The sequence below is a fragment of the Cardiocondyla obscurior genome, linkage group LG03 (genome assembly GCF_019399895.1).
Source record: "Cardiocondyla obscurior isolate alpha-2009 linkage group LG03, Cobs3.1, whole genome shotgun sequence".
NCBI lineage: Eukaryota > Metazoa > Arthropoda > Insecta > Hymenoptera > Formicidae > Cardiocondyla > Cardiocondyla obscurior.
This window is the reverse complement of record NC_091866.1, coordinates 5,678,443-5,693,666: the sequence shown is the minus strand read 5'-3', so window position 1 is coordinate 5,693,666 and position 15,224 is coordinate 5,678,443. Positions and strand designations below refer to the sequence as shown.

At 34.2% G+C, this 15,224-nt stretch overlaps 5 protein-coding genes across 7 annotated transcripts; 2 read left to right on the top strand and 3 right to left on the bottom strand.

The window, feature by feature from the left end:
• Positions 1-67: 67 nt before the first annotated feature.
• Positions 68-3,573, bottom strand: Sh3px1 (sorting nexin 33-like protein SH3PX1). Its single transcript, XM_070654417.1, has 5 exons — positions 3,040-3,573; positions 2,711-2,900; positions 2,080-2,537; positions 1,310-2,005; positions 68-1,227 (listed from the first exon to the last, which is right to left on the bottom strand). Exons 1-5 carry the CDS (start codon positions 3,052-3,054, stop codon positions 976-978), a joined length of 1,611 nt encoding a protein of 536 aa, XP_070510518.1. The 5' UTR covers positions 3,055-3,573; the 3' UTR covers positions 68-975.
• Positions 3,574-3,783: 210 nt separating this feature from the next.
• LOC139101353 (protein OPI10 homolog) lies at positions 3,784-6,267 on the top strand. The gene is made up of 3 exons (XM_070654424.1): positions 3,784-4,322; positions 4,578-4,707; positions 4,800-6,267. Exons 1-3 carry the CDS (start codon positions 4,293-4,295, stop codon positions 5,228-5,230), a joined length of 591 nt encoding a protein of 196 aa, XP_070510525.1. The 5' UTR covers positions 3,784-4,292; the 3' UTR covers positions 5,231-6,267.
• On the top strand, positions 6,131-8,600 carry LOC139101350 (ankyrin repeat, SAM and basic leucine zipper domain-containing protein 1). Of its 3 annotated transcripts, none has more exons than XM_070654419.1 (9): positions 6,131-6,267; positions 6,351-6,519; positions 6,802-6,858; positions 6,936-7,056; positions 7,112-7,217; positions 7,281-7,415; positions 7,487-7,833; positions 7,910-8,132; positions 8,210-8,600. In XM_070654419.1, the coding sequence occupies exons 1-9, from the start codon at positions 6,172-6,174 to the stop codon at positions 8,351-8,353; spliced, it is 1,398 nt and encodes a 465-aa protein (XP_070510520.1). In that variant the 5' UTR covers positions 6,131-6,171; the 3' UTR covers positions 8,354-8,600. The 3 variants fall into 3 exon arrangements, with proteins under 3 accessions (XP_070510520.1, XP_070510519.1, XP_070510521.1); XM_070654418.1 differs by having other exon boundaries at positions 6,736-6,858; XM_070654420.1 differs by having other exon boundaries at positions 6,147-6,267; positions 6,389-6,519; positions 6,736-6,858.
• Fws (four way stop) lies at positions 8,383-12,182 on the bottom strand. Its single transcript, XM_070654416.1, has 14 exons — positions 11,959-12,182; positions 11,777-11,872; positions 11,591-11,715; positions 11,288-11,507; positions 11,067-11,209; positions 10,641-10,907; positions 10,436-10,556; positions 10,240-10,357; positions 10,029-10,169; positions 9,567-9,950; positions 9,369-9,494; positions 9,184-9,292; positions 8,895-9,116; positions 8,383-8,782 (listed from the first exon to the last, which is right to left on the bottom strand). Exons 1-14 carry the CDS (start codon positions 11,996-11,998, stop codon positions 8,588-8,590), a joined length of 2,307 nt encoding a protein of 768 aa, XP_070510517.1. The 5' UTR covers positions 11,999-12,182; the 3' UTR covers positions 8,383-8,587.
• A 232-nt stretch (positions 12,183-12,414) lies between these two features.
• On the bottom strand, positions 12,415-13,291 carry LOC139113793 (uncharacterized; the record flags this gene model as incomplete). Its single annotated transcript, XM_070675198.1, has 2 exons — positions 12,415-13,096; positions 13,154-13,291. Coding segments are annotated over 2 exons (588 nt in total), but the record flags the coding sequence as incomplete, so codon positions are not given.
• Between the last annotated feature and the right edge of the window lie 1,933 nt (positions 13,292-15,224).

Sequence of the window (15,224 nt, the reverse complement as noted above, 5' to 3'; positions counted from 1 at the left end):
CTGAAAAAAAAAATCGCTTTCACACGCTTTCTTATATAAGGATTTTATTTAAATAATTACACGTGCGTCAATGCAAAATATCACGAGCAATCTCGTGTGCTGCAATTATTCAACTATTAGCTTCGTAAAATCGGTTAACAAAAATTCGGATATTAACTTTTAATGTCGCACAGCACAGATACCAATACTTTGGATAAACTTCCGAAAAGCCATTATCCTCAAAATCAAATTTACGCTAAAAACAACTATCATTTTTGTTATTAGTACATCAAAATACGTAAATTTCTTTGCAATTTTGAGAAAGTCAGAGGTAACAGTTTTTCGGAAATACAGCCAATATTTCTAATTACCAAATATTATTACATGCATAACAATTCACGTTGCAATAATACATAATATTTCACTAAGATGATTGAATTTTATATTATTATAGTCAAGTTGTAGACCCTGTATAATTCAAATCTGTACATATAAAACACATGATAATATAATGGCGATTTAACGCCCCTTCATTCAGAATTTATTACGAAAATTGATTCACGCATTAGCATTGCATGCGAGAGATTCTCTCATCGAGGAATAATTAATTTCAGAGACATTAAAGTGCTGAAAACAAAACATTAATATCGATGCAAAATATATTATTACAATTTTTCATAATCAATTATCGTTGTATGATTTACCTCAATTTTCCAGTTATACACCGAATCATAAATTTAATCACTTCACAAAACTGTGAACGGTTGTATACACGGCCGTTTTGATATCAACCGTTGTTTAGTTTAATTCCGACTGCACCGATTTAAGTAAAAAATGTATCTATCTAATGTATATACGCGATTCGTTGAATTTTATATACTTATTTCATCGCTATATATATATTTTTTTCTTTTTTTTTTTTTTTTCGTTAACTACTATTCGGCTTTAGAATGACCGCATTATTATTAATTAGGCAGATCGTGGAAATTGCGAGTATCATTCGTCGAAAGTATTTAACGCCTCTTGTAGTTTATCAACTATTTTTTGATAAAAGGCGATCTGTTCTGTTAGATGTGTTTTTACGGCCTTATTTATATGCACTTCTCGCTCCGTTTGGAAATGGGTCTCCTCAGCGATCAGCGCGCGAGCTATCACATCAGTTCGATGGGAGAGCTCGCGTAATTGCTGTGGTTCCATTTTATGCTCGCTGACCAGTCGTTCACAATCCCTTCGTTTTTGCATGGCGCTCTGTAAAAAAAAAAAAAAAGACATTAAAAATTAATCTGTTTAGATAACATTAATTAATGCATGTTGCGATGTTACGAAATACCTTATGAATGCTGGTGACGTCAGGAAAATTGCTAATAATACCGCGATAAATGTGAAACTTATCAGATAACGGCTCCCAATCGAATTTTGGTTGTTCCTCGTACAGCCTGCCAATATCGTTGTAAGCATCGCCAGTCGCTTTCAATGCGCGCGTTAGCCTTCCGCGACCGTTGTCGTCTGCTTCCAAAGCATGGCTGAGCGACGTGAAGGACTGGCTAATCTTTTGAAATTCCCTTTTGTATAGAACTTGGTGTTTCTTCGCTTGATCAACCGCCATAGCCATAAAGTTTTTTACTGCCGGATCTAGACCACTGATAAATCTACTGAAGGCATCGGTTTGGATCTCCATTTTTATAACGTCCATCGGCGTATCTGAACACTGAATGGCATTGAAGTAATTCACACCCAGCAATTCATCTTTTTCCGCCTGTCGTTTTCCCGCTTTCCATCGCTTCTCGTCCGTGCAGGTGATAAAGTGCTCCCAGACACGACTGCGCGATAGCACTGGATGTCGACAGACATAGTCCACAAATTCCTGTAGCTGCGTACGCCGATGTTCGATAAACGCGTCTTCGTAGCGTCCGGATATCTGCTTATCAGGCAAAGGCGGAATTGGGATGAAACAATACTTCTCCTCTAAGCGTTCGTGCAACCAATCAAAATGCTTATATCTTCTTGAGACTTGTATATTATTAAACTGCAATATAAATATCAGTATTTAAGATAAGTGTTCAAATAATAGACATGGATAAAAATGTAATTTCTATTTACCGTGGGAGTCAATTGATAGACGATAAAACTTTTGAGACCCTTCAGCTTAGATTCCTTCTTCGGCGATGTAACGACGCAATTGTAAAGTTCCCCAGTAGGCATCCATGTACATCGACCACCCTCACCTTCTTCTATAAAGACTTTTTCACTTTCAGGCACAGTCACCATTTTGACGCCCAACAGAAAGCTATCTTCTCCCGACTTGATCAATGTGGAAAATGTATTGTTTTTCTTTGGTACATTGGGTATAGGTCTCTCTGGTATCACAGAATGTATAGTATGCATCGACACTTGATCACTGTAGTCTCCAGTGTTATTTTGCTGCGACAGCGATATGATTTGCGGCTGTTGTTGCTGCGTGGGTGGAACGTAAGCTTGAGTTTGTCCAACTTCGGAATCATCGTCCCAGTCATCATCCCAATAATCTCCTGAACTTTGTTGAGAAGATGTCATAGTATCTACGTGTACACATATACCATCAAATTATATAGATAATAAAATTGTGTAATTTTCCAAGTAGCTTATCTTTTATCAAATGATCACATCATATTAACATGTAACAATGATAGATAAGTAAATAACACTTAAAATGTACTTGTATATTCTTCTAAATAAAAGTAATTGCACGTACTGGAGGACGGTGCGGCTTGGTCAATCATTTGAACATATGCCGCTGGGAATAGTCCCGACTGTCCAGTTTGATTGAATCCCTCGCACCAGCCATCTCCTACGTTGTCCCGTATGACAGTCAAAAGTTCGCCGGCAGTGATGGACAACTCCGCCGTTCCCGATTCGCCTGTAAAGTCGTACAGAGCTCTCACCTGCAAGCAAATAAAAGAGATTAAGAAATTAAAACGCGAGAGACTCGAGCGCGAAGAAACAAAGGTTCTCGCACGCTCTCAATAACAGAATGAATCATAGCAAGAGTTGACTAAGCAAACACGGCTCGTCTCTTCGTACCTGGCGGTTCTCCATTGTGGAGCAATGCGCGCTGCCGGAGACGTGTCCCGGTCGCCGTAAGATATTCAAACTTCGCCGAGAGGCTGCGCCCGGTCACATTCCCACTTCTCGCCAGCCACCGTCACGAGCTGTCTGACATTTGCGCGCTCGCGTACACTCGCGTGCGCCGCGAGCGACGAGCCAAGAAAGATGACTGTACCCTGCCGAGAATGACGGCTCACCGCCAACCTTCTAATTGCACCTCCTACATTACTTCCCCCCTTTGCCCACAACTGTTCTCCCAGATCTCGCAATTTTATCTTCTTTCCGTTTCCTCCCGTCAAAACGCAGAGGCGTCTATAAATCTGTTGGATCCGTTTTTACCGCTGTTTACACTTTACTAATGCTTTTTTTTTGCTTTCGAAATAAACCGGCTGTTATTTACTTCATCTCGAGGTGACGTTTCCGCACAGAAAAGTGCAGCAAAAAGGGGGGCGACCGAGCGAAACAAATCGGTCGTGTTATCACGCGGCCGCAGTCACCATTAACGACAGGAGCAAAATCGACTGCGCTCCGGAGGCGCGTCGCAGCTGATCAAACATGACGACGGTCAATGCTGACGCGGTCGACAAACTCGGTGATAAACCGCGTCCTACGGGCGAAGGTTAGAAAAGGGTGGTGAGGGTGGTGAGAAGGTGAGAAAAATCCACCCACTCGGTCTGGAAAGGGCAAAACTTTTGAAACTAGCAGCCGAGACTGTACAGTGTACACAGTACACACAGCGAAATGACCGCGGATAATAAAAAATAAAAGATCCGCGCGCATCCGGTGAAAACTCCTCGGAAGGGCTTCCAACCTAGCAGCCAATCAACATGTCCGACAAAATGGACCGACGAATACATGACCTGGTCAAGTTTATCACCCTGAGAAATAGAATACTGTCTTTCGTCGGGTAATATGGGTGGATATACGCTGCCTTGCACATGTAGTAGTACATATATACTCACACGATTGCTCAACATTTTCGATACATGTCACATTTCATTTAGAATTTCAATTAAACTCAATAGACACACTTAGATTTTGCAAAACTCATTTCAAAAATAAGTGTTGCAAAGAATTCTGTCTGTAATTACGTATATACAGTGAAAACGATTAGTCCTACTGTAATATAAAATACATAGTTACCGCAATTTAATTTTTAATGCATTATCTTGGTATTCTTTGTGATAAACTAAATATAATAATCTAGATAACGTCTACGTCTGAAAAAAATGCTTGGTATAATCGTAGCTGGACGATTCGTAAGTATTGAGCTTTATTAGACTCTTGTATTTGTTAATCGATGGCATTATTTCTGTTTTAATTGAATTAAAATTAATTTTAACATATATAAAAGAAAGATGTAAAAGTAAACTGTTTATAATATATTTAACTATACGATAACAACTATTAAAGCTGTTTTAGGTTAGTTAACCTATAATTATAATATGTATAATTTTATAATTTTTTTTTATATATATATGTAATATTATATAATTGTAAATTTTGCCTTTTAGGTTCAAACTGACTTTCAACAAGTTGGTGAAAATCAATTTCTAATTACTATACCTGATGCTGATAATATAAACCATATAGTAGTGTTTCTTACCGGTACTATTTCTTTCCCAGATGGCACAGGAGGTGCAGGTAAGATTAAAAAAAATAATGAAGATCTTTTGTATTTAAAATATGAAAAGTATAATAAATATTAAATTATCCCTATTGATTATTATTTACAGTATACTTTAGTTGGCCGGATCCAAATGCACCACCAAACTGGCAATTTCTTGGATATATTTCCAATTCTAAACCATCGGCTATCTTTAAAATATTGAATCTAAAGAAAAATCATGAGTTTGAAAATAGCAATTTAGGAATTTTTGGAATTGGCAAAATATCACACTTTGCGCAAATCGGGGTGTCAGTTGAACCACTGGCAATAATCGAGCAGCAAGTAACAGCAGTTACTGCAAGCACAACCAACTCTTTTATGGAATTTGTACAAAAGATGCTAACAAGCTTTGTGAATTATGTAACTAGTTTCACGGTAACGCAAGCACAAATGACGCCGAATCCTACTGAGAACTTTGTGCCTCTATCTACATTACAAGGCTGGTACGAAACTTTTGAAAGGCGGTTGCAACAAAACCCAAATTTTTGGAAATCATGATTACAATTATAATCGCATAGTTTAAGTTTTGAATTTTCTATTAATATACGTATAGATATGCTACATATTTCACAGTAATGCCAAATTATTGATTTAACGCTATCACATAATATATTCAGTAATCAGTTTAAATCTATAATTTTTATATCGTCGCTATAATAGTGAATAACGAAAAACATATAGTGATTTACGTATAAAAGTATTTCATTCAGTATGAATATGCATTTAAAATTTACTGACGTCCATTATATTATATTATATCTGCCGATAACTTTAAAAAAACCTGAATATTAAATACATGCCTTGTGCTATTTACATGATATGTAAATAAAAAATTTTGAATTAAACATTTTTATTTTGTATATCTTTTTTTTTTTTTTTTTTTTTATTGAGTCTTGTTCTACTAATTTCGTCTAGGTTAAAATAATTTTTATTATTATTTTATAGAAGATTATTGTATTTTTTTCAATAGATTTTTTTTATATTAAAGTAATGCAAAAAAGTATACAATACGTATTACTGTTACATTGTTAGAATTTTAATTCTTTTGTTTTTTATTTCTCGTAAAGAAAAAAAAGCAGTAATCTTGACATCATCGTTACGGAATCAGGCGGAGTTTAGAGTGGCTTGGTGGAGATAAAGGAGGTGTGCATATCGTCAACAGGTTTACGCGATTTATGGGTGCGTGTACAGCACACATACGTAGAAAATTCAAGATTCCGAGCGTCATTTGACGTCATTCCGAGCCTCTATATCTATACGCATGGAAGCCGCGATTCCGAGTTGGGCTATCTGCCGAGCGTGCGCAACGTGCACGCGTGTACAGAGCAACGTAACGGTTCGACTTAATTATACGAAGCGCTGCTAAACGATATACAGACCCGGTGTTTTTTCATTGAATCGACGCTGAGAATCTTTTTAACATCTCAACCGTTTCAAGGATGTCTAAGTACAAGTGTCTGATGCCTGCTGGCATGTCTGACGATGACGACGACGATGACGAGTGTTACGACGATGTTTTCTACCCTGTCGAGGAGGTACAATTACGATATAGAGGCACGCTTCAATTTTTGTTTACTACAATAGCGTCGTTTTCTTTATTCCATTTCTTTAACTTTAGACAAAACCCCCTGCCAAAAAAAGTAATTATACTCCTAGAACGGACTCGACAAAGAAGGAAACGACAGTCGTCGATTTCGAAGCGTCTAATAAAGAACGTAACTACGAAGATAATTTGGTGAAAGCCTGCACCCTGGGACAGTTAGAACCGATACGAGAACACCTCGAACGTAAACATCACCGTATTGCTGTATTTATATTATTTCTTAATTCAACATTCTTTCTTCTCCTTTGTGCATAATTAGTATAATTTTATGTTACTTGATTTATTTATTGATTGCAGAATAAAAATAACATCCTCTTTCTTTTGCTCTATTTTTTTATGTAAAGCATGCTATTAAACAGAGATTGTTATTCTAAATATTTTTATGTAAAATATAATATAGAAAATGATGTTGACAAGTACCTATATACTGGATGGACTTTGTTACTGTATGCAGCTTCATTTGTAGAACCAGAATTGGTAGAATATCTTTTGGTACATGGTGCAAACCCAAATAAACATAGAGGTGAAAATCAATGCTATTTTATTCATTTTATTATTTGGAGTATTGTGCAAGATTTTTATAATTGTTAAATTGTGTAGATGGATTTACACCTCTCATGGCCCTATGTAATTCACTAAAAGGAACAACAAAAAAATCTCTGGAATGCCTTAATTATCTAATAGAAGCAAAAGCTGATGCAAATGCTACAAGTAAACGAAGGTAAAATTAATTTAAAAAAAATCACTATCTAATATTAAGGTTATTATTTTTATAGGGAAACAGCTTTAATGTATGCATGTATGCACCAAGATGCAGACTTTGTCAAGGAACTTATAAAATATGTACAAAATATTGATGCTTGTGACAGTGATGGAAGAACTGTAAGTGTTTAATGTTATTAAACATTAAAATTTTTATTGTATAATTTTTTAGTTTTATTGTAGGCATTGAGGTATGCTGCTGCAGCTAATAAACCTGATAATGTCAAAATTCTTTTGATTCATAACGCAAATACTTCTTTGACAGATGTATACAATTTATCTGCAAAAGATATTGCAAATACAAAAGGATTTACAGAAGTAATTATTTTATTTTGTATTTTATCGTTAAATTTTTTATTTTGGATCAAAAATATTTTTTCGACTTTTAGATATCTGCTTTATTAGGCGATGAAGATGAAAAAGAGATGACTTGTTTAAAAATTGAAACAACAACTTGGAGAGATTTATTTCCAAATTGGTATCCTGTAGAAAAAGAAGTTTTAGATTATGATATATCGGTGATACTGTATGGAATGGGCTTGGAAAAATACAGTATTTTATTTCAAGGAATGGATATTAAAACGTTTTTACAATTGACAGAAGATGATCTTTTTCGTTTAGGAATCGATATCAGTGTTCATAGACATCAATTTCTAAAAGGTCTTGAAAAATTTCACAACAGAAAGTGGCGATTAGATAGTTTTGGCAATATTAAAAAAAAAAAAGATTCATATACGTACGTTTTATATTTTAATATATCTTTTTGATAGATATATATAAAATAATATTAATAATTTTGTGGATGATTACAGAATTTATGATGGCGTAATATCATTAACGAATGCCAAAAAGCAGATTAGTGTAATAGCATCTAGTTTTCAGTATATTAAAAATAATTTATTGAAAGCTGCAAGCGAAAATATAGTTTTGTCACCTATAAAAAGAATTGAATACGAGGAAGAACTGAGAAAAACGCAAAATACTTTAAAACTATTAAAAAGTGAAATGATACAAATTAAAATGTTAGCTAAACAGGTATCGTATTATAAAACCAATATGAAAATTAAATAATACATCTTTATCACTAAGTAAATTGTGCTTTTATATTTTAGATTGATAAGGAAAATAATATCGGTGTACCAGCAACTTGGATTAATTCTAAGAAGAACTTTAGTTGGACTATTACAATAATAAGTACTGCATTTTTCATGGGAGGACTGTCTGCAATACTAGCCAAGCAAAAAATACACATTTAAAAATTAAGTAATATATATATAACATTCGATTACTTTCAGTATTTCATTTTTAATCGAATAACTATAATTTTTTTTCAAGTAAATTTAAATATTGCTGCATAAAATTAATAAGTATACAACATACATATACATAATTACATTTATATAAAATTCAGTGCCACTCGTATATATTTGTAAAAATTTGTTTGTATTAAGAAATCAACTTTTTACTAAAATGTTATTTAATACACAATATTATTGACTTGAATGTTCCCTCAAGTTAGCTAATTTCATCATCTGTGGAAAGAGAGGATGAAACGATGGAATATTTTGTTGACGGACTGTCAATTGATAGCGTTCTAATGGTCCACTGCATAATGCTAATCTATCTCTTTCGTTCGGATGATTATCCATCCACTGAGATAATCGACCTACAGACCAACCTGCACTCTGTACAATAAATATAAAATTAATTAATTTTTTTTTAAATTAAAGTACCATGTACCAATTATTATTTGAATAGCAGTTAAGATAAGACTAAAATAATATTTAAGCAATTTACTTGATGCGGTGACGCTAATTCAGGCGGTGCGCCAGAAAATAAATGCAACAGAATAAGAGACGGTGATATGCTACTCTCTCCTTGTCCTTCTAATATTTTGTCCACTATTTCTTCGGGACTGAGAAGAAGTAAAGTTTTTAGTGCTCGCAGAGTTCTATATTGTTGTTGCTCTAGCAAACCCATTTGCCCACCGCGGCATAACGGTGTCACAGCTACTTCCACCTAAATTTTTTTTTTCAGTTTTATATGCTTGTAATCGAAACATTAAGTCTACAGTAAAATAATATACCTGAGCGAAATCTATCAAAAGTTTTGCTTTTCCAAAATCAGTCAGAGGTCTCAGCAAGCAAGCATGACGCACAAATAGTTCTATACATCTTGACGCGACAGCTTTACAACTTTAATGATATTTATAATTTATTAATTTATAATAAATAAATAACAAACAACAAAAAAGAAACGAAAGTAATTTACCTTTCAGCAACAACCATTTGATTTTTGTACGGTAATAAAAATGTATTCACGGATCGCAAAATAAAGCCTTGTAATTCACGCATGTAAAGAGAACAGCCGACTTCCTTTCCCAAAGGGCTACTTGAGCTATAAACAAAATGTTAATTTATTATAATCCGATAAGATTAACAGATAAAAATTAAAAAGAACACAACTTACTCTCTAAATTCGGGGTCGTCATGCATTGTTAAAATTATACTTTCTATTGCATCGCTGATAGAAATTAACAATGGTGCGAGCAAGTTCTTCGTTAATTCGTCCGTTTCTTTAAGCGCTGTAGTAATAACAACGCTTCCTTCAGAGGGTAAACCTCCCGCTAAATTAGCTATCACGCGATTTGTTTGGCTAGAAAGATAATGAAGAAGATTCGCGAGGGTAACATTCGTTTGCTGGCCAGCAGTTGGGGAATCGATTACTTGGCTTGCCTCACCACCAGTCACCACACTTTGTTCACATTTTAAACAGAACAATCTTATTGCTTTCCCAACATTACGTGACACAACAGTTGCGAGTCCATCATCCACCAAAGATACGCTCAATTCACTAGACGCGAAATATATTTTCGCTATAAATTTTCTGCATTAAATAAAACACCTGTACAAAAAAACATGCAAAACTTACTTTGTAATCATACGTATGAGACTGTCGATTTCGTCATGCGTCGGCAAACCTTCTCCAGAAAACATATTGTGAACTGGATCCAGAAGTCGAGATACCGAACGTGATAAATATGCATTTTCAAATGGCAATAAAACATTACGGCTAAAAACGTATACATTAATATTAATATGAAACTTCGTGAGTACGTTAATTTTATACAAGATGTACTTACTCAATACCGTAAATCCCGATACTGTGAGATCTCTCTTTTAAGCGTTTGCTTAAGTCCAAAAATATTCTTAAAAATTTTGGATATTCTCCTTCCAGAGCTTGTTTCACAAATGATGATCCTGCAAGATTCTTCATTGAAATATTTGTATATACAAAATTCGATGTATATATCTGATATATATATATTTATAATTTACCTTGAGCGCGTTCAATCAAAACTTTTGCAAGAAGAACGTTTACTTTATCCCAAAATTTCTCTGATAAATCGTGAAACTCTTGCATATGGTGCTCTAACAATACTCTTTGCAGCAATTCAATCTAAATATAAAATAACCGAGAGGTCAACCACTTTTTTTTTCTTACGCATTCAAACATCGTAGTGCTAAGCTACTACCTACTTACTTGCAGACAATGCGCATACAAAGTATCTTGGAAAAGATGTTCAAGATTGTCCCAAATTTTCGTGCGTACATTCCCAGACGTTCCAGGAGATGGAATTGTAGCTCTGCCAGGTGCTCCACGTTTTCCAAAGTCCTGATTCGTTACTAAAGATACGTCTAATGATTCCATAGAAATTTTATCTATTTCAGCTAAGGTAGATTCTATAATTGTGTTCACGGCGTTGTTTATTATTCCCAAGTTTTGAAAGACTTGTACAGCGGTGCTCACCTGTATATATGTATATATTAATAAAATAAAATTGGTAATATTATTTTTATTATAGATTTAAATTAAATATTATTAACTTAAAAAATTAACTTAAAAAATATGAACTTAAAAATTATTATATAAAATATTATTAACTTAAAAAAAATTATTATACAACACCTTTGTTCTATCCATTGTTTGTAAGCCTTGAGTTAATGTATGGGTAGCTATTCTTTGTACAGTAGCTCTTTGAGTCTTTATAGCCTGCTGGTCATCTGCGATTACATCTAAGCCGTTTAGATCTGTATCTGCCATTAACTGTTCTGTATATATAAAATTCACACATAACATAAATATACAAGATTATATGATAAAAAAGAAATAGAAAATTATATGTATACCAAGCTCATGTAAACTATTGGCAGCTTTAATGATATCTGGACCTTGAGTAATGCTACTCATTTGAGAATTTAAACGTTTTGATAAATGTTGCATTCTAGAGACTCTTCTAAGAAGGTCAGAGGTTTCGTGAAGCCGTGACAATACAATTGTTTGCATTTCAATTCTATTAAATGGATCGATAATTTTGCCGCGTAATCGCTCTACTGCTGACAAAAGACTCTAAAATAAACATTATTACATTAAAAAAAATTATTATTGTGGCTTTTTATATTTAAATTAATATTGATTTTTTTTTAATTTACTTGTATATGAGACTGCATTATAAAAAGCACTCCTTCCAGTTTTTCTACCCATGTTGCTTGAGATAGTAAATCTTCATGATTTGCTAGTACTTGTTTTTGCAGCTCAGCATTCAGTACCTCAATAGCTACAAGCAGTTACTGTTTTATATTTAAAATGGATTAAAATACGGTAATAAAAATTTTTACCTTGTCCTAGTTTATTCAATTGTTGAGCCACTGATAACAGTGGCTCAACAACATCAGTTTTTTTCAAGTCAGCATCCAGCAGCTGTTTAAAGAATTCTAAAATTGAAACACATTTTGTTACTGTATAAATATATATATAATACAAATTTGTTTATTTGACAGATATAAAATTTTCAACTTACGATCATTTTCAATATCTTCCCAACTTATTATTTCACTCATTTTTAAATTGGAGAATACATATATCTATAAACCAATTTTGAAAGATCACAACAGATCACAAAGTGATCCTACTTCGTGAGAGATCAGAAAGCAAGTACGTCAGAAGTGACTGAATTTTCATTAAAGGTTAAAATCGAACGTCAGAGTTAATCAGAGTCGAGTTGCGTTACACCCTCCGGCGTGTTATTATTTAATTAATTCTCTTTTTATCTTGCCATATTTTGTTTTATTTTATTTTTATTATATTCGGAACCGTCGGAACTAGCTTTCGTGTAGATGTAACTCTGGCGGAGACGTTTTACTTGTCAGCTGTTTCGCTTATTTTTCCTTCTCCCTAACAGCAGTTTCGGAATGTAACTTTAGATGGTAGCACGAGTATCGTTGCAATTTAAGAAATTAATAACCTCGATAAACTTAAAAAATAATGAAAAATATATAATGCAATATATGAATAATGAGATTTATGTACAGCACCACAGAATTTATCGAATAAGAATAAAAAATTGTAATAAACAATTGAAAACAGCTAAATTTTTATTTTTTAAATTTGTACTTTAATAATTAATAAATGTATCTTCAACTTTTTACTTGAAGATATTTTTATTTAAGAAAGCTATTCTGTTAGAGATGAAAAATAGTAAAACACAATTATTTATTGTTTTTTAATTCCGTCTCTTTGCATTTTTCCGATTTCGTCTCCGCGTATTCCTTCGATTTCGGTTCTTCGCCTGCCTCTGATATCGCTTTCTCGATTCGTTCCGACTTCGCATTCTCGCGTTCCGATTGATTCTTTTCGGATCTTTCGGTGCTCGTAGTTTCCTCGCGATTCTTTGATTTCGTTTCCTCCCGCTTCTCTGATTTCACTTCGTTACTATCGTTGGCTTTCGCCTTCCCCGGGCTTTCCAATTTCTTCTCTTCGTGCTTATCTAATTTCATTTCCTCGCGTTTTTCAAGTTTACGCCTCGCAAAAAACGCCGCTTCGTTTTTAAGATTCTTGCTAGACTGCTTTTCAAGCTTTTCTTTCCCTTTATTTTTCAAACGCTCCGCTCTCGTTAAATATTTTACGGTTACGCACGTCGGTACCTTTTTCTTAATCAACTACAAAACACAAACTTCAATAATTGCACCACCCGCTATTTTCTAATAATCGCTTACTTTGCGAAGTAATATTTTTTTGCTCTCGACTTTCTTAGCAATAATCGTCTTGTCCCAAGCCAGCTTTTCCCGCCACCAAATTCGTTGATACTCGTTCGAGAGTAGTCTTTCTATGCGAGATTCCTTCTCCCTGCGTATTTTTATTTATATATATTTAATTAAATATGTAATTATATAATTAAATGCCATTTCTCATCTATTTTACATAATTTGTTAATTTTATTATATTATTTTATATTATTATATCACTAAAGCGCAAGTAAATTTTTCTTCTTCACCTCATTACTTGTTATTGTATCAGTACATTCTATAATTAAATATTTATTACCTATAATCCGTATCTTGCGTGCATAATGATATGCCTTGCACGATATATGTATATTACTCTAAATTACCACGTTGCGTTAATATCTATATTACATTAAGTACGATTTTTAATTACGAGTCCGTTTCAGCAATTCGAAATCTTTTTTTTTTTTTTTTTTTAATTTAAATACTTATCCTGCCGCGGAAATTCGATTAGCATTGAATGTCACTACTGATTATATATTTGCAATAAGTAATATAAAATTTAGAGCAATCTTTTGGCCGCTTCCTATAATTATTACAATAAATAGTTGTACTTTTCATAGGACGGGACGAACGCTCGCGTCGTCGTGTAATCCGAAGACACGATATTATCCGGTATCTTGCACGGCACCGCGGGCGTCCATGCCTTCAAACGCACGTCCGTTGGATTCATATAGACACGACTCCGAAGCTGCCTATGAACCTATCTGTCCCGCGACGGTTATTAACGATTCGCTGCGATTTCTTCTGGGATTCTCGCGAAGGTTATAGCGGAGGACGAGCTTGACAAATGCGTGGCGGACATCGAGTAACGAAGGCGGCTTTGAAACACGTTGCGCCCCACAAGACAAATTGCTAGCTATTATAATGTAATATTTTAAAAAGTTTATAGAAGCGACAGTTGCGAATTTCATGTAGTTTGATAAAAATTACGTCCAAAGTTATATGATTTTTTTTTGTTTAATTTTTTTTATTTATCGATAGTACGAAGCTAGCGCTTTGCCTGCGTTAACACTTGCAACAACTTTTTAATTCTAGATTTAATTATATATTATCCTATCTTAAAAAGTTGATGCGTTATGCACGAATTAGCTTGTAAGAAAAGAAAAGAAAAGAAAAAAAAAAAGTGTCTAATTAAATCTAGAATTAAAAAGTTGTTGCAAGTGCTTAAGAACAAGACTTTGCTCTTCGTGTAACTTTATTTGCGCGCAATTGCCGATTGCATATGTGCATTTGCACACACGGAAATTCATTAATTTTTCACGCTAAATCTCCATCGCGATCTTCTCATCGCTCTTGCAAACTCGTTCGATAACAGAGTAACTTACATGATAGAATTGAGAAAAATACCTGGCATGCAGGTTTTGCCTCTCCTTGATCCTTTTTCCGTCGTTCAAGTTACGACCGGCGCGGTGATATTATCACGCTAATTATAGAAATGCGTACATTAGTCTTATATAGTGCCAAGAACGAGCACGGTCGGGTTCAGATCGCGTGCGATGACCGTGAATATCGATTATTAATTCTATGGTTTTCACGTCTTCACGCACGAGCGTGTAACTTAAACGTAACTCGGCTGTCCCGCGAGTTTTTTTTAACGTCCTTTTATCGGAGGGCTGGGTAATGATAACTTTTTATTCGACACGCGTTATTTCTTGATTTGCGAGCGCAACACGATGATGTAAATCCAACGCTTCTTTCGTAATGCCGGGGTTAAATCAAAGCGAACGCGCGACGATCGATTGATTATTAATCTTTATCTAGTGCCTGCCATTGATTTTATCGCGCACGAGATTATATTTAGATATTTTGCCAGCGGCAAAATCAAAATTAAATAATATAATAAAATATAAATAATAAATATCAATGTAATCGGGTAACAAAAAAAAAAATATAATATCTGCGTAAATGCAAATCGACTGGACGAAGCAAGAGTCGCTTTGATCATGCACGGAAATTAATCCATTAAGTCGTCCGCGTTAATCCGATTAGCCGTGCAGAT